At 42.9% G+C, this 21,517-nt stretch overlaps 1 protein-coding gene across 1 annotated transcript in view; it reads right to left on the bottom strand.

Annotated features, from left to right (window-relative positions):
* The window catches only part of col5a2a (collagen, type V, alpha 2a), a 39,637-nt gene extending 21,463 nt beyond the window's left edge, over positions 1-18,174 (bottom strand). Inside the window, exon 1 of the mRNA XM_030343407.1 lies at positions 17,804-18,174. Within this exon, the coding sequence (XP_030199267.1) occupies positions 17,804-17,879 (76 nt within the window). The 5' untranslated portion in view covers positions 17,880-18,174. The remainder of the gene's footprint in view (positions 1-17,803) is intronic.
* Between the last annotated feature and the right edge of the window lie 3,343 nt (positions 18,175-21,517).

Raw genomic sequence — 21,517 nt, 5'->3', positions numbered from 1 at the left:
CCAGCTTCAATGTTATTCCAAAAAAACCTTCCCTTAAACTCCACCTTTTTTCTACCTGCTCTGCCTTTTTCTTATATTTCTAAAATACTTCCTCAACGTGCAGCAATTAGGAAATAACCTTTCTAGAATAATGAGGAAAAACTGTTTTTACAGGACAAGCCTGAAAATGGTAATTCAGTTGCATGTAACCAACAATGCAGCCATGAAATAATGCCGTATTTTTCCACACCTTAATTCATCCTCACTCACTGAAAAAGCATGACATTGCAATGTTGATTTGTGTGTCCTTAAAGGTAATGTTTCAGTTTCTACTATCACATTTCAATGTAGTCAGACATGGAAGGAGATGCATATACCAAGCCGCTTGCCTGGATTATTTACTTTCCAACTGTAATCTGATTAATAGTCTCTCTCACAAAGTTGTCTGGTATTATCAAGATAATGAGATAACAAACATTCTACCTGTTCCTACTGTCAACAGCAGGGGGCAGCTCTGAGCTTGCGTCTACAGGTATAACACAGGTTGGAGAGGATACACAGAAAGCAGCCCAAAACCCACTGACGAGAATTCCCTTGTATTTTACTGGTGTCTTGCCAGACAAGCCAAGAATGAAGTGTTACAAGCTCTGGTCTGCGGATTCCATTTGTTTATGTATTCTCTCCCTCTCCTTGTGCATTCACAACTGTGCTAAAGCCATTTGGCATGACGACGAAGGGCAAACGAATCATGCTGATGGAAAAAATAGTTCAGTGTATGTCGTAAATTAAAACAACCCAGTCAGATGTTTTTTCCTCCTTGTTTTCTTAACCCTCCTTGTTCCTCTGTTTCCTGTTTTCAAACAGGTCCTCAAGCATTAACTTTGTGAATGTTCTGTAATCAGTCCTCAGTGCCACGCCCTGGCCTACAGATTCTACTGCTATTTCCTACAATATCTTTGCCAAAGTACCCTCACCAGTGCTGCACCGGCATTAGGTGTGGAAAGGCCTGCAGGGTAAACAACGCTATGCGGGCAGTTTACACCGCCAACTGCAATCCCCTCAAGAACCGTGTTTCACCATCTGTGAAAACGAACTAGGGTCAAACACACAGCTGTGATAACGTCTCAACACTGTAGCTGCAACTCTTTTCAGAGCACAAGGTGAGGAATAAATAGCTGTGGATCAGAAAGGGTAAGGCAGGGGTGACGGTAGACGTGTATTGGTTTTCTTGTGGAATATGAGGCAATACCATTCGGACCTCCCCCATTTGGCCCATTTGCCACTGCGATAAGTTCTGTTTTCCATTCTCGTCTGGATCATCTGCTAATAAAAAGCAGTTTCATTGAGCTTTCATGAAGCGCAATGTATTTCAAGTAGAATGAGATGAAAGGGAGCAAGATGCATGTGTTTCTCCCAGAGTAGATCAAACATACCGGGGCATGGAACATAGATTAGCCTAGGCACATGCGTGTGAGTATAAGGGAAATACATAGCTTAAGGGGAGAATTTAAGAAAACATTACTGTACCTGAACTTGCCTTTACGAGGCACTGTGGGGGCTATAGATAGCTTTAATTATGTTAAATTGCATTTAATTAAGGGAACAGGAGAGATTACACATGTTGCTTCATAACCAGCAGTCGATTCAAGTCACCCGCAAGGGTATCAGGTAGTTCACAATAATTTGCTTCATATAATGCACACACATATGCACACAGAAACCAACCTTTTGTGTATTAAACAACAGAATACTTTGTGTCCACATGTATCTTTTTAACTTAGGCTCGAAGCCATCGTGACTAGAAAGCCTAACCTTTTGGTCGGCCTCATGGCGATAATAGAAAGTTACCTATTATCTAACAACAGCCGTCAGCCACTGTTGGACATTCCTGAAGGCCACTTGTTTCCTGAACAGCTGTGTCACCTGGGGACTTCTTTATCTGTTCACTGGTTAGTGAACAGATAAAGAAGATAAAGATGCACTGGTGTACATGGGGACTGATATATCTGAGGACAAGAAGCCATATAGGGACTGATGTAACTGGTGACGGAATAGCATGTATGGGAAAAAGCAGCTTATGAATGGGAACTGGTAAATATGAGGGACTAGTATCCTCTATATGGGGACTGACCTATTGGGACTAGTTGCCTATATATAGGGATTTATATATGGGGAGAAGTAGCCTATATATGGGGACTGGTTTACATGCGGACTGATCTTGATCTCGCTGATAGCATAAATAGGAACGCAACCCAAAAGGAATGTACACTTCCACACCCTTAAATGTTTAACCAACCTGAAGGTAATTAATAAGGTAAAAAAACAAGATGTTCTGCATGAAGATGTTCCTGGCATAGAGTTCAGTAATATCCCCTATCTTAAGCCAGCTCCAGCCATCTCAAATCATCTCCAGCCAAATCTAAATTAGAACCACAATGAGAACTGAAGGACACATTGTATCAATACCTCTTGTGGAAAGAAAGGAAATTGCACGTTTTAAGTCTTGGCCAGTGCCAATTGATTTAGTCCCTTAATATGCAAGCCCCTCTTGAATGGAATGGAATGTTCTCACTTTGTTTCTGTATCAAATACAAATGCATTTATATCAAAAGCAGTAGGTTGAATGCTGGTAGGTTAAATCTTATCCAAGCATCTAAACATCCTCCCTGCCTGAGGCAAACTTATACTTGCAGCATATATTTGCACTGTTAGACCCGCCAATGCCGGAAAAAAACATTGAAGCAGGAATATGTAAAACTATCCCTTCACTGGGGGCCCAGAAAGAGGTTTTCTTATTGCTGATGCTTGAGAAAATGTACAGTTATAGCAGACCCTGAGTAAAAAAATCACATTTAATAGAGCAGTGATGTGGTTTACATAGCAGGAAGGCGGTGGGGAGGGGGCTATCGTATTTAAGAGGGGTCGGGGAAGACATGTTCACTTTTTCCCCTCCTCTAAGCTTAATTTGTAGCAGGGTATCGGTACTTTTTCCGCAGACACTGTAAAAAAAGGGGGAAGGGGTGGCTTATCCTGACATCGATCAAAAGGCATGTGCCCCTTCTGGTGGCATGGATGGTGGTGGGGATGGTTGTGCTGACGGCTAGCTCTAGAGTTTTCCACGAGTCAGCGCAGCGGGCAGACGGGTCTAGAATTATGGATTCTGAGATACTCGTGGGAGACCCTCTCCCGTTTCAGACCTATTCCCAAACGTCCCGCGTCATGGATGATACAGCAGCGAAGCCCCTGGACGGAGCCCCGTGTCTAAATCGTCCCAGCCCAGTCTATGCGTCCTCAAACCTTGTGGTCAATCTCTGGAAAAACCGAACCCCGTATGGTATTGTGTCTCAGATGTAATATATTGCACAGATGTGGAAAAAAAAAATAAAAGTTTATGGATTTTCCCCCGGCTCAAATGGAAATACACACAGCACAGTGTGTTTGGGGAATAACTCTGGCAGTTAGAAGTCGAGAGGTTAGAAAATGACCCGATGGAAACAATGACTCATTTGAACTGAATCTCTCTCCCATTTCCTACAACAAGCACACAAAGATTGCTTTTCTCAAATGCAAATCCTCAAATTGCTTTTGATACCAAACATAACACTGTACATTCAACGGTGCCCACATGAGGTTTATGCCACATTGCCAACTTCTTTTGTTTCCAAGCTCATTGGCAGCAATTCTTTGTTTTTTTTCAATCCAGTGAAAGCAACATAGCCAACCTGTACAGCACCATAGGGGATATGCTGCGGTTTTCTGGTGGGCAGATGGCCTACAGTTGCTAAAAGGAGCTAAAAAATAAAAACCTTTGTTTCAAAGTCAGACATAAATCTTTCTGCTCGGCCACTGACCTCTGAGCCAACATGTATTTGGCCCGCTGATAAACATCATGATGCAAGGAAGAGATTGCTTTTGAATCATCGACTAATAGTCAAGGCCTTTGCCATTTCAAACTGGCAGGGTTGGAGTTTCCAGAATATTACCGAAACAAACAGCATAAACATCCCTGTACAGCTACCTGAAAGCATTGCGTAGCTCTTCAAAGTGAATCAACAACCTGTGATTAACTGTAAATGCTGTTTTTTAATTATTGCCCCTCTCCAGAATAACCTCTCTCTCTCTCTCTCTCTCTCTCTCTCTCTCTCTCTCTCTCTCTCTCTCTCTCTCTCAACAACTTTGAGTCGTCAAGAAAAGCGTCACGGCTCAGTAGAAGGGAGAGAAGAAAAACAACCTAAAGTAAAGAAAGAAGACAGAGTGAAAAAACACAGGAGGAGAGAGCCAGGGAATGGTTCCGGTCGGGACATGCTCAGCACCTCGGCTTCTCCAAACACAAAGCGCTGTATCTCCAGAGGAAGGGTATAAGGAAGCCCCGGCCAGGAAAGTTTGAGGGAATGAATAAGTGGGATCGCTGATTGTATGTCTGGGCTTTTGGTTCCAGCGGAGCCTGTCTCCAGTGGAGCTTCCTCCACAGGAACCACCACAGTCATGCACTGCGCACTCTTGCTGCCTTGTGGGGGTACTGTGGTTGTCTTGGATCGCCCGAGGCCCACTCCCCCCACCCGCATCCCCTCCACCTCCTCCACTCCTTCATGCTGACTCCAGTTTGAAGTAGAATTCATTTTATAATGGAAAATACTAATGTCTATTTCTACCATAGGGGAGGAGCCCAACATGACGTCATTGGCTACAGAGAAATGGCTATTCCTAAAGCTTTGGTTGGCATCATATGAGTTAATAAAATTGCATCGTCTGCATCAGAGTCTACATGTGTGGTTTCAGGCTATGTCAAGCTAATCAATCAAATGAAACCTTTTTTTTATGGTAATGTTTTTTTTCTTTAGGGATTCACAAAACTGGTTTGAGGCAGATTCGGGTTGATTTAAGGATTGCAGCTTCAAATGGTCTCTGCACGCCCCCATTGGGGCAGACCTGAGACCTGACCTTGGTTGGCCTCTAGATGGGTTCATACTTCAAAGCACAGCCACCGGAACTGATCCCTCACATAGCTGCTGCTCCACATATGTAACTTGTTGAAGGAGAGCGAGCGGTAGGGGGAGAGATAGAGAGACAGAGGGTAAGATTCAGCAACAGAAATCTGAAGAGTTAAAGATAGCAATTATTCTTCATGTTTAGACATTTATCAGATCCCAGATTACAGCCTTCCACGAGTAAAACAATGGTGTCTCTGGTGTGTAACACATAATTTACGGTATCACAACAAGCTATCTCTAAGAACACGTAAGATAAAAGATACAACTTTTCTACCTTGAAAATTATGATACTGCTTTGAGCTTTGCCTATAATATAATGTCCTAAAATCTTTTTTCTCTTCATAAAATCAAGATAAACAGAGAAAGAAGGGTCAATCCATGTAGTGTTTACTTTTAATACTGTAATTGATACTCTCATGGGAAAAACAATTGAAGTGTAGTGCAAAACTCAAAGTCAACTTAAAGTAAAAAAGAAAAAGAGAAAATAATGAATGAAATGGAGATCTTGTCAAGGTGCAGCTGTTTCATCTTCTGTCGTCTCAGAAACAGGTCGAGTGTGACTGCCAGACATGTGGTGTCCATCTCCTCACCGGTTAGATCCAGCAACACAACGATCAAACCCAGCGCACCCCATCCACGCCACAGGACAAATTAGGCCAATAGACAGAACGGCATGTTCTGGAACTTTCTTCACCCATATTTGCACACACAATGACCTCAAAAAGTGTACTTGGTACACTGCAATAAAAGTGCAATAGAATCTCAGCCAGGCCGAGCGTCAGCGAGAGAGACACACAAACAAACTTAAAATTAATAACCCTATGCATCACAATTTTAGACTATTGTACTTCGTTTCAGTTTGTCAAAATCCTTGTGGTTATTTGGGAGGAAAATATTCAACATCAAGTAATCTGGTAGATCACCAACACAATACAACATTTCTGTTCCATTTTTTTCAATCCAAACATATAAACCAGACGTTTATAGCGTGCACATGAGGAGACACTTGCGCATGTGGAGCTAGGTAGGAGGTGACGTAAGACATTCCTGTTGAGCAGCGCTGAGCGTTAACATATACAAGGGGTCATGGTGCCCCGCTGGCTCACATCAACAGATCGCACAACCAGATGGAGACACGCACACACACACACACACACACGCGCACACACACATACATGGCGACCGAGTGGAGAATCTTTGCTGAGGCTAGCTTTGAGCTAGGCTATCGAGAAGGAACATTGAGAGAGAAAGGAAGAAACAAAGGAAGAAAAAAAGGATGGATAGAAGAAAGGAAGGAAGCAAGATTTTTTTCCCCTTCTTCCGTCCTCGAACTGCTAGGAATATATATAAGCTAGGAATTTTAGCTTATGCCAATACCTAATTATTTAAATATGTAGATTCTTAGACTGGAAATTTCCCCACTGGGTCCCATGGGTCCCATGCTGATACACTAAAGGTATTGTAATAGTATATTTTTAATTAGAACTGTAAAACTTATTATTTAACCATCCATATGCTTATTCCCATATAAAACAAGCCCCGGTGTGCCTTGCTGTGCTTTGTGTGAATAGAATAGGACATGGCAGTTTAGCAGTATTTAATCATGGTGACATGGGCAGCGTGTTACGTGTATTGGCCTGGGGCAGGACATGTAGAGGAGAGAGGTGGTGGTCGGATCAATGTGTTCCTGCTTGTTCCATCACCTCTCTTACATTCCTGGCCTGGCGCCAACGCATGCAATAGGAAACATTTGGATCATCAACTATAAACAACAATGATGTTCAGTTGTATCCATGAAGGGGTTTAATTCACATTCTTAAAAATGTACTCTTCCAATTGAAGCTTTTCCGTGGAAGGAGATTCCCCAAAAAAACTTAAAAGTGGGTTTGATCTAAAATTGGAAAAACACAGACTAGGCAAGAACTCGATCATGTAGGGACAGGCCTCCTACCTGCCAACATTTCAAAGAGAGAGCTTTGCTGATAACGTCTTAACCTAATGCATCAACGACTCCCTTTACCTCTGTTACCCAAACACTGTACAGTTAGCAGCATCAGTCCACACACACACATCCAGATGGACTTCATGTGTTCCCCCACACTCCTCAGTATAACGCACACAATGACAGGGGAGAGTTATTGTCTGCAGTTAAACTTGACCAAATAAACACAAGAAAAAACTTTAAAATTTAATGAAACACAATCATAATGAAGACAGAGAATCAAAAACCAAACCACTGCTGGGATTTGATGGATTACAATGCTGGAAAACATGTACTAGCATTCTGCTTTTACATAGAACCCATAGTAAACTACACAATCAAAATAGATTGTTTATAAATAAAGTCATTTCTCAGAAACAAAACTCAGAAAGCCACCGGGAAGAGTATGCATGTTAGAATCAAATGAGTCACTGGTCGGTAGCTGAAGGTAACAGGCGGGAGGATATGTGAGGGAGGGGATATGTTAGAACACATTTCACTTGACCTCTCTCAAAAGGCTTCGCAAGCTTTCTCATGTAACCAATGGTAGGGTAAGCTGAGCAAAAAAAGAAAAAAAACGTTTATCTTAGATCACATTTTTCTCCAGTGCATTCCTTTTGCTTCTTTCGTCTCTCTGTATATCCTTATCGCTGTACTTCTATTCACTTCCTATCGCCCTTCCTCATCCCTAAAGTGCTTGAGTAAATCTATTTCTCTCTCTATCTCTCTCTCTCTCTCCTTTTCGCACTCTCTCAGTGTCTCTTCAGACCTTTCTCACTCCCTCAGTTGTTTACTCTCTGATTCTCTCACAACCTCAGTCTCCTTGACATGCTGTCTAAGTTTCTCTCTCTCCCATCGAGTCCTTTGCTGATTATTGCTCCTTATCTCTCTATCTCTCCCTCCCTCAGTCCCTTTATGTTTCTCTCTCCCACTTTCTCTCTTTCTCACTCCCTCCGTTGTTTACTTCTTACTCCCTCTCTCTGTTTCATGCTGTTTATCTATAAGTCTCTCTTTCTCTCTCACTCTACCCTTCCCCTCTGTTTGATTACATTTAAGGCCTCGAAGCAGCTGCGAGGTGGGCCACCACCTAACTCTGACTCCAAGAGCCCCGAGTTCAGTTTCTCAGGCCAAAACAAACGGCATCATAAATATTTACATCTGCAGATTAATGTACATCATGGTGCCGCAAGGAATGGGAAATTATTAAACATTTACATTTGATTCAGGACATTCGTCCAACACACTTTAGCGTGGGTCTGCACTGCAATTAAAAAAATAAATGTTATCCAAGGTGTTTGGCTTGATTGACTGCACGAATTGAAAGTATTGATGAGAAAGTAGAGTCGTTTTCATTACGTAGGAAAATAGTGTAAGGCTGCCAATCTTTTGTGTTTATGTGTGGAAGAGGCAGTCCGCAGAGGCCTACCCTTGTTCAAACTTTCTGGGGCAAGGTTTGACTTACAGCGCTGCTGTTGTACAAGCGGGTTGAGGTCCAACAATATCAGAAACAAAGCCAGTGAATTCTGCGTCTGAATCGCTTGTTATGAAGATAATATATCCTGCAGAGGAGGAGACCTGCCTCATATTAAAGACCTTCAGGAGAACTGCTCATAACATGGCAAGTTCTTCTTAAGACGATGTGAAGAAACTGAGCTCTACTCATATGTCCTTATCTGTTATTAAAGCAATGTGCGTTCAAGGAGAAAACTTCTCCACTTAATGAAGTTTGCTGAATACATCTTTCCGTAAATTTCAGCTCATGCAAGCGGAACAAGTAGTTGAGGAGACAGAAGTGACCACAGCGCAGCCAGTCAGACTAGTCGACAGGGCCCTTAACCTACGCTTACATCACTGTGAAGCCCGTGCCCAGAGGAACTGGGGAAGATTAATGGCTTTGCTCTTTATTGCTCCGCAGAGCCCTTGAAGTTTACTGGGTCCTACATCTCCGTCATAGCCGGGGACGAATGTACAGACCAGGGGAGAGAGGTGAAGGGGTCGAAAGGGGCTGATTCCTTATTGGTCCGTTTGCTAGTCAGGGACACGGTTAGGCAAGGGTAGGCAAATTTCCACTCATTGAAATGTCATTATGATCACTCATAGCCTAAAGTAACCATTGGTTTCTTTAAAATCAGCAAATCAGCACTTAATTGCATATGTTTAAAAGGGAAAGAATGTTGCAAGATTTTTCCAGCAGGACTGGTCTAAAGCAAGTATGTCTGTCTGGCTGTATTGATATAATATTGATGGATTTGAATATTCTGAGCATACCCAGCCACTAACTGTTGGATTTTCACATTTATAAAAGAATGGGTATCTTTGTAAAACATTGTGGCACAAATGTGTATTCATTGTAAGGTTATGTGTCTGTTTAATATTCCTTCTCAAATCCACAAATCAAAACCAAGAGTGGGATTTAGGGAGCAGAGATAATGAGATAATGAAATTGCATATTTTCAGCTCCAGGCAAAGTTATAATTCAGTTAAATACATTAAATTAGGCTGGCATGTGCTCATGCATGGTTACAAAACACACCATACAGCCTCTCTGAGGTGAAAGAGACACAGGACTAGACCGTACAACCTCTCACCCTTGACTGACGAATACATTAAGATGAATACACATAGGAATAAGTGAATTCATAATCTGGGGAAAATGCAAATGATTATGAATGAACAACTGCAGTTCATGGTAGTAGATGAGGTCCAATGTTGGGGACCTGTTCCCTAACAGAGGTAAGTCATCCCACCTCCAGGCTAGGGGTGTGTTTACTCTACCCTAATGAGGGTGGTTTGGTTCTCTTTTTGTAAGTGAACCTGGACCTGCTCCTAACAGTTTATACTGGGGTTTATTATCTCAAGTTACCAAAGAAAGTAATCTTTCTCAACCTTCCTCCAGCATAATGAGTTTACATTGTGGGGGGATCTATGTCTTTATGTTTGTGGAACCCCCCCCCCCCATTCAACCAAAGTGATGGTTAGGCCACACAGCTGGTGGAGAGGCTGACAAGATGTCCACAACGCAACTAGGATCCACAACGCAACAGCTTCATTAGAAACACCTATTATGTTCAGTCTCAGACTTTAAACTCAGCCGGTTCATATCAACACTGGCCTGATTTCCTAAAGACCAAGACACAGACACACACACACACACACACACACACACACACACACACACACACACACACACACACACACACACACACACACACAGACACAGACACAGACACACACACACACACACACACACACACACACACACACACACACACACACACTCGTTTGTTACCACTGTCTTCATTTGGTCAAAGCTATATTACAGGTGCTGTAAGAATCACAGTTAGGGATGTCTGTCTGCTAATCACATACAAATCCAGGCAAAATAATGCCTTTAAAAAATGTACTATCATTCCATGGCATTGCAGGACATAAAAGCATAATAGAAAGAATCTGTCTCTGCTTCAGGATTTCCCCTTCTATCCATCCTCCCTTCATTCCATCGCTCCATCTCTACTTCTGGTTCTAATCTACTGTTCTCCTCATATGTGAATCAAAACCAAAGACTCAGCACTTTGAATGTCGTGTCATGTTTTCTCTTAGTGAGTGAGTCTTGCACACCTTGCCGAGTTGAAGACATCGCTGAGAGGGCTTGTAAATAATCAAGAGAAACATTTTCACTATGTCTGGCCAAAGTTTCCAAAAAAAGCAGGTAAGAAAAGCAAGCAGAGTGGATCTGTTATGGAGGAAATTCCTACTGGACACAACTTCCTGTCCTGAAGATAGGCCAGTATATCAGGGGAAGGATAAGGGGAGGGGGGAAATGGTGTCCTCGATGACACACGCCCAATGGGTTGATCTGGGGCTGGGGGGAAGGGGGGTGGGGCAGACGCCACAGGATTTTGGGTGGGGGGGGGTCAATTCTTTCTTTACTGATTTCTCCACCCTCACAGTTGTTACCTCATCTCCTCCCTCTCTCCTCCCCCAGCTTGGCTCCTCTCCCTACTCCTCCTCTCTATCCTCGTGCTCCTCCCCATCTTTACTTTAATGTACACACACGCACCACAGACGTATACTCAGACGCTCAACACACAAACGCATACTGTAAACCGCAAGACAAAGAAATCATTGAATGATTAAGCAACTTAGGAACGGAGGAGGGAGGGATTTTGACGGAACAATCTTTATTTATTTTTATGTTGCACATTTTCTTTTCCCACAGTGCATGCAAACAGAGGACGTAACAATGGCGTAGTAATTGGACATTTGGAATAATGACGCCTTGCGCGCTCTCCAATCAAGCAACAGCTGTGTTCATGTGGGGAGCTTTTGTCTCTATTTATTTTCTTTCCAAACATTCAACCATCACTTGGTTTATAGACGTCTAAATAGTCCATCCAGAGACGAAGAACTCGTTAGTGTTTCTCCATTTTGTTCATGAGAGGGGTGTGTGTGTGTGGGGGGGGGGGGGATATTCAAGTCTCTTTGCTGTGATCCCATTGTAGTGTATACAAGAATAACTAAGTTGTAGTTTATTTTCAAGCCACATTGACATCAGCATCATAAACATTTTTGTGGTAGATAAACACTTTAAATACATTCTTATATTTTGCTTTTTAGTTGATAACGATCTATCACTATAAACATTATGGGATATATATTAAGCCTTTTTCATGAGATCAACTGAAGGAAAAAGATATAGTCTATGAAACTGAAACTTCATTTCAATTGTTCCTCATCTCTCTCTCTTTCTCCCTCTCTGTCTCTCTCTCTCTCTCTCTTTCTCTCTCACTCACTCTCTCTCTCGCTCTCTGTCTCTTTCCTTTCTCTCTGGCTGTGCTGAAGCACCTCCCTCCACTAGGGAAATGATGTGTGTTAAATGGTAGCCATGAGTCACTGAATACATGCAGACATTTCCACATCATCTCGGTCTGGACTGGTGTGAGCAGCGTTTGTTCCAAACCCTAGAATTGACCACTGAGGGCAGATGGGTAAGAGAAGGCACAGACTTGCATTGTGTTCAAGGAATGCTTCCTGTTCTCTCAGCTTAACTGCTTATAGACCCATCCAGATCGCTGACAAATAAAACCACAATTTTGAGAAATAACAGTGGACTGCATTGAAAGTGTGTGGAAAATCCCTTTGCATCCACTTGAGGAAAAAAAAAAATCGTATTAAGTTCACCTGAACCAATGCTAATCTTTGGGGTTTTGTTTCAGCCGTGTATTTAATCCATAGACCCTGATCAACCCTCCTCTTTCAGCACATTGGCCTTTCTGCTGAACTTCAAAGGGATCATGGCTGAAGGCGAGTCCCAGCTTGAAATGCATTTACTCTTCCAGACAATAGGAGTTATTTGAGCAGCATTTCAGAGAATATTATGTCAAATCCTCCCTCCGCTTCTAAACATGTCCATGGCAGGTGGAGCAAAATCCCGGCCATGCTGTTTGCTATGGAATGAACTTCTGAAGAACGTAGCCCATTTCCATCTGAAAGTTAGATTCTGCAGGAATCTCCAAATGTGTAATGGAAACATGAGCCTACGAATAAATGTGTTTCTAGAGCCTCGCTGCGTGCTCTGATATTGAGATGTGATTCTTCAGGATGACACCGTGTATGTATCAGAGTGTAGAGAGGAGAGGAATGTAGGGACATGTAGTCCAGCTCAGTCATGGTGCCCATCCAGCACACTGAACACACGGTTCTGGGACACAATAAAGGGTCCGGTTCACTTCTGTTCCTCATTTAGGGCCATAAGCGCCACAGCTATAATCCAGTAATGTGTGTGTTTCCTTTCAGTACTTTTTCCTTTAATTTCCTAATGTATTATTAGTAATATTGCAGAAGGGTCACTCAGAGCCTTCACAAAAAGAAAGCGTTAACCTTTCGGTCAGTCACGGGCAGTTCCACCATGATTTTTTTTACGGGCCTAAACCATAATTTCATGGCTACATTGCTGTCGTAGTTAGCCACTGGCGGCCATGCAGGCCATGTTCGGCGGGCGAAACGTACACAGCCCAGACACCACTTAGACTTTATGTCTGACCGTAGGCTGCAATTATGGTGTACAGTTTTCGCTTAGCGGTGCGTAAGGACCGGTTGGTAAAGAAACCATATATCCTCGACAAAGTGCTTGGTAGTACGATGGAGATTTTATGATGTGCTGAATGTCGGCTCGATGTATTTGAATTCACACATAAATAAGCAATTAGCAAATGTATTCAGCTGTATGGATGTACATTGAAACCATAATTAAATCGGCACCAATGTGACTCAAAAACCATCAGGAGAAGCGGCTAGAGAACAGCACTGATTGTAGAACCACACCTTAGGACCTAAGAGGGACACACACAGAAACCAAGAGAGTCTGAGAACGGGAAAGAGTGAAAGTAAAATGTTTCCCATGACACGTGATGACATTGGATGATTTGAAGGAGTTACGCCAGCCATTTACAGCAGTCAGCGGGCGAGGAAGGGGAACAGGCTCAGAGAGAGAGAGAGTGCTACATTAGCCTAAGTCCTGCCAACCTGCCGTGGCTAAGCCCCAAAGGGCAACAGTCCTCTCCTCGATCCCCTGGAAGAAACCACAAGTAGCTGTGTAAACACGTGCCACGTGGTTTGGACACCGCATCGAGGCCACAGCACGGCCTGTGGTTCCCCAGAGCGTCTTCATTTAAATACTGTCTGATCTGAGCCAGGGGTATCTGCATGTGATCTACTCCATTAAGTGCTGCATAGATGGTGTTAAAATAGTGAATTATCTCATATAAACACCATGTCATCAGAGTACAAGTGATATCTTCAACAATGCTAATAAGATTTTAAAAAAGGTACATGAGCCAGAATGATTGATATGCATTTCGGCTTGTGTAAATAATCCAGTCAGAGCCAGAGCGCTAGTGCTCATGCACATCTGATCATGCACATCTGCTAGTGCTCGTGCGTGTGGATCACAGGGTCCACATGAGAGGGAGGAAGTGCCACTCAATCACTACAGGAAGCCTGTCAGAAGGAGCACCCTAATTGCACGGTTAAGCACTTCCTAAATCATTGGTTTGCACTCAAACCACAGAGGTGCGTTTTGCGAGGACCGTGCACACAAGATTTTCCCACAAGCCACTGCAATCGGAAGGTACCGAATTTGACGCTCTTTGATTGGTTCACAACCCGCCGCTATTATTACCCATGAGCCATTGCACTTCCTGCACCTATAATTTCCTTAGGGGCATCAAGCTTTGTTTTAATATTCGCTGCACAAGCTGCCAAAAAGCAATCCTTTTCAACATCTGGAAGTCATCCCCACGACCCACCTTCTCCCCACCCAGACCCAGGCCTCCATTTGCTGACTGGAATCATTTGGTTTTTAAGTGGTTCCCATGGTGCAGAGTTTGTAGGCACCAGGCCTCAATAGAGAGCCTATAAGCTCAGGCGCCTCTGTGTGTGTTTGTGTGTGTTTGTGTATGTGTATTTCGGTCCCCCACCTACACCCTCCAGGACTAACTATCTACCACAAGTATGTAACCAAAAAAACAACTGATAACACTTTCTGATTCAAACGCAGAGGTTTAAGGAGGATTCTTCCCCTTCCTGAAGACTTCTTGTTCCCTAACAATGTTAGAAGAACAGAGGCATGTAATCAAGTCATAGCTGAGAAATGCAGCATGTGTTCCTCATCAAACATTTCGTCTGTGGACCCGCTTGAATTCACATGTTTGGACGTTTAGGCTTTGGTAGAAAACATTCTGTTTGGTGGTTGCAATGTGCAGCGGAGATGTGGCAACAACTGGAACAACTGGAACTAATTTAGGATTCAAGTTGATTTGAATAGAAAACAGAAAAAAAAGTCTTTGTGTCATATGTTCCAGTGAGAAGGTAAAATGGAGAACAGTGTTGCAGTCTTGGCTGTGATAATGTATGGGCAGCGTTATGATGTAGTCTGTAATGAACTGAGTGTATTTGTTTGACAAACACTGAGATGCTAAACACCAGTTTCTTTGATGTGAAACCCTAAGTGGCGTCCATCTTTGAAGAAGTTTTACAGCCATTGTCAACCAATAGGAGAGGTCTTTTTCAAACACGCACAGACACACACAGTTGACTCAGACTAACCCTGTATATTGCTCCAGCCAGTCATCTATTTACGCTATTTTCGTCCTTTTCATGAATAACCTTAAACTGTACTTGCTGACTAAAGAGATCTCAAACCACTTCTAAAAGTCTGCCCTACTTATACTGTGAATCCAATTTTACTGTGAATCTCAAAGTTAATTCAACTTGAATCTCCTCTTGGGCCAAATGTTCAACATATGAACCTGTATTCACAATTGATAACTGTAATGATCACCAGAACTTTCAACATTTGCTCAAATATGTTTCTAGCCTTCAATGTGCCAGATTGTAACAATGTGTATCTACTCAGATTTGGCCTGTGTTTTATTTTCTTTTTTATTTATTTAAGACAAGAACTTCACTGCCTAAACCACATTTTGGACACTTTTATTTTACTGAGCAGATAAATATTTAATTTGTCTTCCAAGAGTTCTCTGAGACAGTCTGCCTGTTTGTAATTGCACATTTTCATCAACATTTAACAGCCAGTTTGAAGTCAAAGTTTTCCATATAAAGATTTAAATAAAATGGGTAAGCGTTGGTAATTGACACAGCCAGTCAGCCACAATTCTCCCTATTCCTATCTTAAATCCAATACCTCTATTGTGTATAGCATACGTTTGGATGTTTAGCATATCATAGTAAAAATGCAATATTTTACAAAATGGAAGCACAATAATTTAGCTGGCCTACTTTGCTCCTACACCTAGATATCTGAATTATTCGCTTTATGTTCTTAGCAAGAAACCACTATTTATTGTCCCAGACCCCTTTAAATACACACTAGAAGGTTATTGTTTTATCTGCCACAAATAATATTTTCCACTGTCATTAGAGGTGGCTGAGGTGCAGTACCGTCTCCGACCACACTAGGGGACTGTGTGGTTTCACATGTGCAAATATGGACAGACAATTCCTTATAATGGTGATGGAACAAATGGCAAAATATCTCACTGGGAGTTTTATGCATGCATGTTCAAACATTTGATGGAATGGCATTAAACAACCAGTAAACTATTTGTATTGTTTTATTTCCAAGGCTGAAAAGATTTGAAAGATGAAAAAATTTATACTTCTTTTAAAGTGAGAAAAGATTTTGGCTATCTTAGTCCAACTGCTGTTTACCTTTTACCACCAGGTGGCGCACTATCTGATGGCACATCCATTAGAGTTCTGAGTCAGGTATAGTTCAAATTAAAAAGTAGCATTAAACCATAAATACATTACAAATTGTGTTTGCATAAGAAAGATTAATTGCTCAATCTATTCATCATTGTTACAAACAGACATAAAAAGCACGTCCCCCCCTGTGCCCCTGCTCTTAAATTTCCGGCGTTGAAACGTTGCCATTAGCTCTTGGCTAATGACATCATCGGCAGAAACAACACTGTCCCTATGACATCACCTCAAAGTCAAACGGTCCAAATTGGAAAAAGTAAATTGGTGTCGTATTTCTGTCTGAGCGAGAGTGTGTGTTGGTTGGGGGGTGGGTGGGTGAGGGGGTGGTTAAAGGAAAGGGGGGGATGGGGAGGGTAGGGTGTCACACAGTTTGACCAAAAAAAAAGAAGAAAAAGACAACAGCTCTCAGGTGATGCTAGTCCTAGACACGGCCAGGTTTTAGGAGGAACAAGAACGAGCCACGGTGTTTGCCATGTCTGGTGTGACTCAGTGACTCCAACAGCATCCCTCTCTCTCTCTCTCTCTCTCTCTCTCTCTCTCTCTCTCTCTCTCTCTCTCTCCCCCTCTTTCTCCTGTGTCTTCTCACATCTGCCCTGCATTACCGCGCAGGCTGCTTCCCACAAAGAGAGCTTGGCGTCTAAATACTTTCCGCAGATGTACAACGTGTGATTGGGGAATTGGACGGGGGGTGGGGGTGATGGGGGTGGGGGTGGTGGGGGTGGGGGTGGAGGTCGGGTGCTGTGGGGGCTGCTGGAGGTGTTTCTGTTGGTAACACTTCATATGAAGGTAAACGTTTGGCCGCCGGTGTGTAACACAAGCCCTTGGTCTTTTTTTTCTGGGTGCTTGAGGGTGACATCACCCATGAACGCTGAAAGATGTAACCTGACGAGCAGGGGGCTGCTTTTTCCAACTGCATTTATTCCGCGCTCTTGAGTGTATTTGATCTGTTCTCAAAGAAGTACCAAAGTCCCCTTAAAACAGTACAGAACAGATGTAACCCCCCCCTCCCCGCCCTGAAGATAGACAGCAACATCTCCATAATTTCCAGCAACAATTCATAGTTTCTTGCCATGATATCATTCACAGCTGGTTCAGATTAGCAATCATGGCGTGTGTGTGTGTGTGTGTGTGTGTGTGTGTGTGTGTGTGTGTGTGTGTGTGTGTGTGTGTGTGTGTGTGTGTGTGTGTGTGTGTGTGTGTCTGTTGGGGAGGGGGGGGGGGGGGGGTATGAATCAACATCGATTTAACTGAAACTCTAAGTGTGTAAAAAAAAAAGATCCCTCAACTCCACAAACTACATTAACAACAACACAAAACCCAACTGAAAAATTACAGCCATATTGAATGATTTAGTTTTCCACCCCCCACCCCTCCAGATAACGGTTAACAATGTCTTCTGTGCATCCAGACCAGTGGAACAGAAAAGGTGAAGCTAGGAGACAACAACCAAGTCATGTTCTCGCTCCACACAACAGAGCGTTATCACAGACAGCCATAACATGATACGGGGATGCCAACATCCACAATAGGAAGACACAATAAAAAAGCGGCACAGGAATGTACTCACCACTGTTTTGGCAGAGGACCTGCGCCACAGGCACCACCAGCAATAAGAAAGTCCTTAAATGCACAAATCCCATCATGTCTATGATAGAGACATGAGCCTCCTCCGTACACAAAAATAAGGGCAAAAAGGGGGGATGAAAAAACAGGGAGGGGAAGAAGAAAGAAGAATAAAAAAGATAGCTCTGGTTATCAGCACCCCACCATGAAGACAAGCGCGTGTGTCCTTGTAAGCTGCAAGCAGACCCAACCCCAGCCCACTCTGCACTGGAGCCTCCTTTTTTTCTTCCTCTGTGGGTAGTTACAGCTTCAAACCAGAAGAATGCTGGCGGGCCTAATTCTGCCTCCTCCTTTTGTCAGCCCTCTCTCTCTCTCTCTCCCTCCACGAGCTGTCCTCCTCTCGTAGGGCCGTGTAGCTCGAAGGGAGGAACTACACCCATGTTCTCAACAACGACCTCTCCTTCTTTCCAGTGCCTCGGGTTCCTCCATTTTGTCAGTTGATTTACTAAATGGATTAAGAAAGTTCTGACCCAAAAAACTTAATTTGGAGAATGAGATGAAAGGCAACAGATGTGCTGAGTCGTGTTTGTCGTTTTTGTTCTTTGGTTCTGTGTGTCTTGCGAGGGTTAGTGCTAGGCAAGGTCATAAAAGTGCAGTTTTATTGAGGAGCCTTGTGTTCCAAAGCCGAGCAGGGCGCTGGAAAGCCTTATTAAAATGTCCTATTAAACAATACGAATAGATTTAATCACACTCATTGTCTCTCACACGGAATCCGGCGACAAGGAGAACAGACCTGGGCAAAGGACATCTCATGTTACGATTGAAGAATGGCATTATTGGTCTTGACTTGCTAGTTTGAGCTAACAGTCATAACTTTCCAAAGAAATGGGTCAAACAAAGCAAGAATGCCGAAAGACAAATGGAAAGCGTGAAACAGGGAGCACTGTGGGTGGCCGTTTCTCTAGGTGGCCGTGGCAGCGAAGCTGGGTTTAAATTTAGAGGGAGAACTCCTAGGGGGTCAACAGCTCTTGCACCCTGCTATGAACAGAGAAGCTGCTTGGAATTCCAGCTCTGAAGACAGCGTTCAAAAACATGGTCAGGTTAGGCCTTCTTCATCTGCTGTCACAGAAGCTTCTGATGTCCCCCCCAGGGATGAATAAAACAAACATCCAGACGGTTCAGATCTTGATCCAAACTAGGTTGCATCGCCCCTGTCTCCTCGTTTTTACTTCTGATTTGTTCTCAACCCCCCAACATCAACAACAACTTCATGTTTGGACATTTATTCAATACAAATTCGAACAACCTAAGAAAAGAATGACATCTGAATCGAGACTCCTTAGGTCTCATTCCTGAAGGAGGCTGTTCCGTTCAGAAGTAAGTCCAGTGAGGCTGGACATAAGAAGTCCATTGAATAATCTGCGGGAGGGAGGGAGAGAGGTATCGCCAAGGAGAAATGGTTGAAAGACATATCCAGCTCGGGCGGTTGTTATCTAAGAACTACAGGTCCAGCAGTCACGTGTTATGACCTTGTTAGCAGACACTTCTGCTGTGAATACTGTCAATAAATTATGACCAAATGGACTACCAGTGAGAAAAACCAACCACTGTGGCTGCTGCACATGTGAAGTGTACGGTAGGAAACCTCCAGGATGGAGACCAGGGATCAAGCCCAGGTGAAAAAATTATATGTAATTGGGTACCAATCCAGTGCTGGGTTTGATGATCCTCATTTGGCCTTGCTTCAGATTCTGATTTTATCTTTCAATGTTCTTTGGTTGAATTCCAGCATCAAGTAGAACTGAATGCTAATAAATGTCCCTACGCTTGTAAAAAGAGCAACGCCTTTTCGGCAGTTCCATAGCTAAAAGTGTTAGGTATGTATGCCAGGGTGCTTGGAGCATTAAATGATAAACTTTAAGGCAGACCATGGAGTTGAGTTAAGTGTGTGGGAGGGAGTAAGCAAGAATTGGGTTGATTGCAAAGACAGCTGTTTTCTTTCAGCCCTGCCCACAAACAAAAAGTGGCCCCAAGCAAAAAGCAAAAAAATAGTAAAAATAAACTCCTCCTCTCTTTTCCAAAGCTCTTGTCCTGCAGGGGTCGATCTGTATTTTCAGCGGCTAGGTCAGATGACACAAGACACTGTTAAAGCAACAGTTTTTTCAGCATGTGGAAGAGTACATAGACTCCAAGAAGAATCAATTGTAAAGAATGAGGGTTTTGTTTCCTGCCTGCTTGATTAGGACACCGACCTACAACGCCTTTGTTTGACAGTGAAGTTAAAAGTCCTTAGTGAGGAGTGCCCCGGTTTATTGTGTAAACAACAAGTAGGCATACAATCTTCTACGTGCGTCGATGTGTGTTCTAGTGGTGGCAGAGGGGGTGAACCATTGGTTGCAAATATTGAACCAAACGGTACTGCTCAGGAACACAAATGTGGTGATTTATGACTTGGTTTACTTTTCCCGGACTGTGGCCATTTACGTCAAGTTCTGACAAGCCCTGAATCCCCCACCCCAAACTGTTCATCACACACTTAACATAACCATAGAACAGGACATGGTTGATCAATTTCATGGAGGTGTAGCTTCATAGCATCTAACTTGAGGCTGGGTTAGGAAATTCTAGGAGTTAGGAGTTAGGGTTAGGAGGGTTAGGAGTTATTTTGCCAATGACAGTAAGGTGTAAACATGTACCCATACTGCGAAAATACTAAAAGTTTCACATTGCACTCCAGTAGTATTGGAATTTCTATGAACAGTAAAATGTTTGTATGATAAATGTGCTATCCAATCATTGTAAACAGACTACGTAAGATATCGATCTTGAGCAAATGTTTAAAGGAGGTGGGGTAGAAATAAGTGGCATCTAGTGGTCAGGTTTTAGATTGCAACCAACTGAATGCTCATCTTACCCCTCCCTTTCCAAATGACAGGCTTGCAGCGTGTAAGGCGCCATTAGGTATTCTACTTTCAAAATCATGTCCACCTCTATGACGGCATCAAGTAGCCAACTGATGAGGTTCCTTGATTAAATTATGTTTACATATGTAGTCATAGCTTAGAAGGGAGATAGCAGGTATGACTGTACAGGGGCAATAAACCCCCAAACCCTCTTCTCTACACTTGGGGCACAACATAAACAAATGAAAAGTGTAGATGCAGAAACGTACTCGGGTATGGAACAACATTACTAGTGGGGATGGGGGGATATCGTACTCGGGCATGGCATGAATCAATCGTTCATCACATCCATTATAGTCTAATGCATGTATATGTGTGTGTGTAGGTGTGTGTGTGTGTGTTTGCATGTGTATGTGGGTGTGTGTGTGTCTGTGTGTGTGTGGAGCTCCAGGGTTAGGGTTGGATATCTGCATTCATGAGAGGGATAAGCAGAAAGACATACAAAAATAGTAAAAGGCAGAGGTGTGCGGCGCATAAAGTATAAAACATTGGTCATTGTAACATTATTTTTTGATCCCTAGTGTTCAAATTTGAGCTGAAACACAGTGTTCATTTACGCTTCAATTGGCAGTTGGTTGAAATAAAAATGAATACTCCCTAGAGCTCTTTGTCTGTCTTGGGCTACTGTAGAACCCCGCTCCCTATGTCGATGTAAGAGCTCATTCTAAGGTAAAATAAACACCTAAATACTGATTTTAATTAAAAAATAAGTGAATATTAAAACATACTTATGTCAAGTTTATCCTGCTGGATGC

Source organism: Gadus morhua, chromosome 20 (genome assembly GCF_902167405.1).
Source record: "Gadus morhua chromosome 20, gadMor3.0, whole genome shotgun sequence".
In the NCBI taxonomy this organism is placed as follows: domain Eukaryota; kingdom Metazoa; phylum Chordata; class Actinopteri; order Gadiformes; family Gadidae; genus Gadus; species Gadus morhua.
This window is presented reverse-complemented; position numbering and strand designations above follow the sequence as displayed.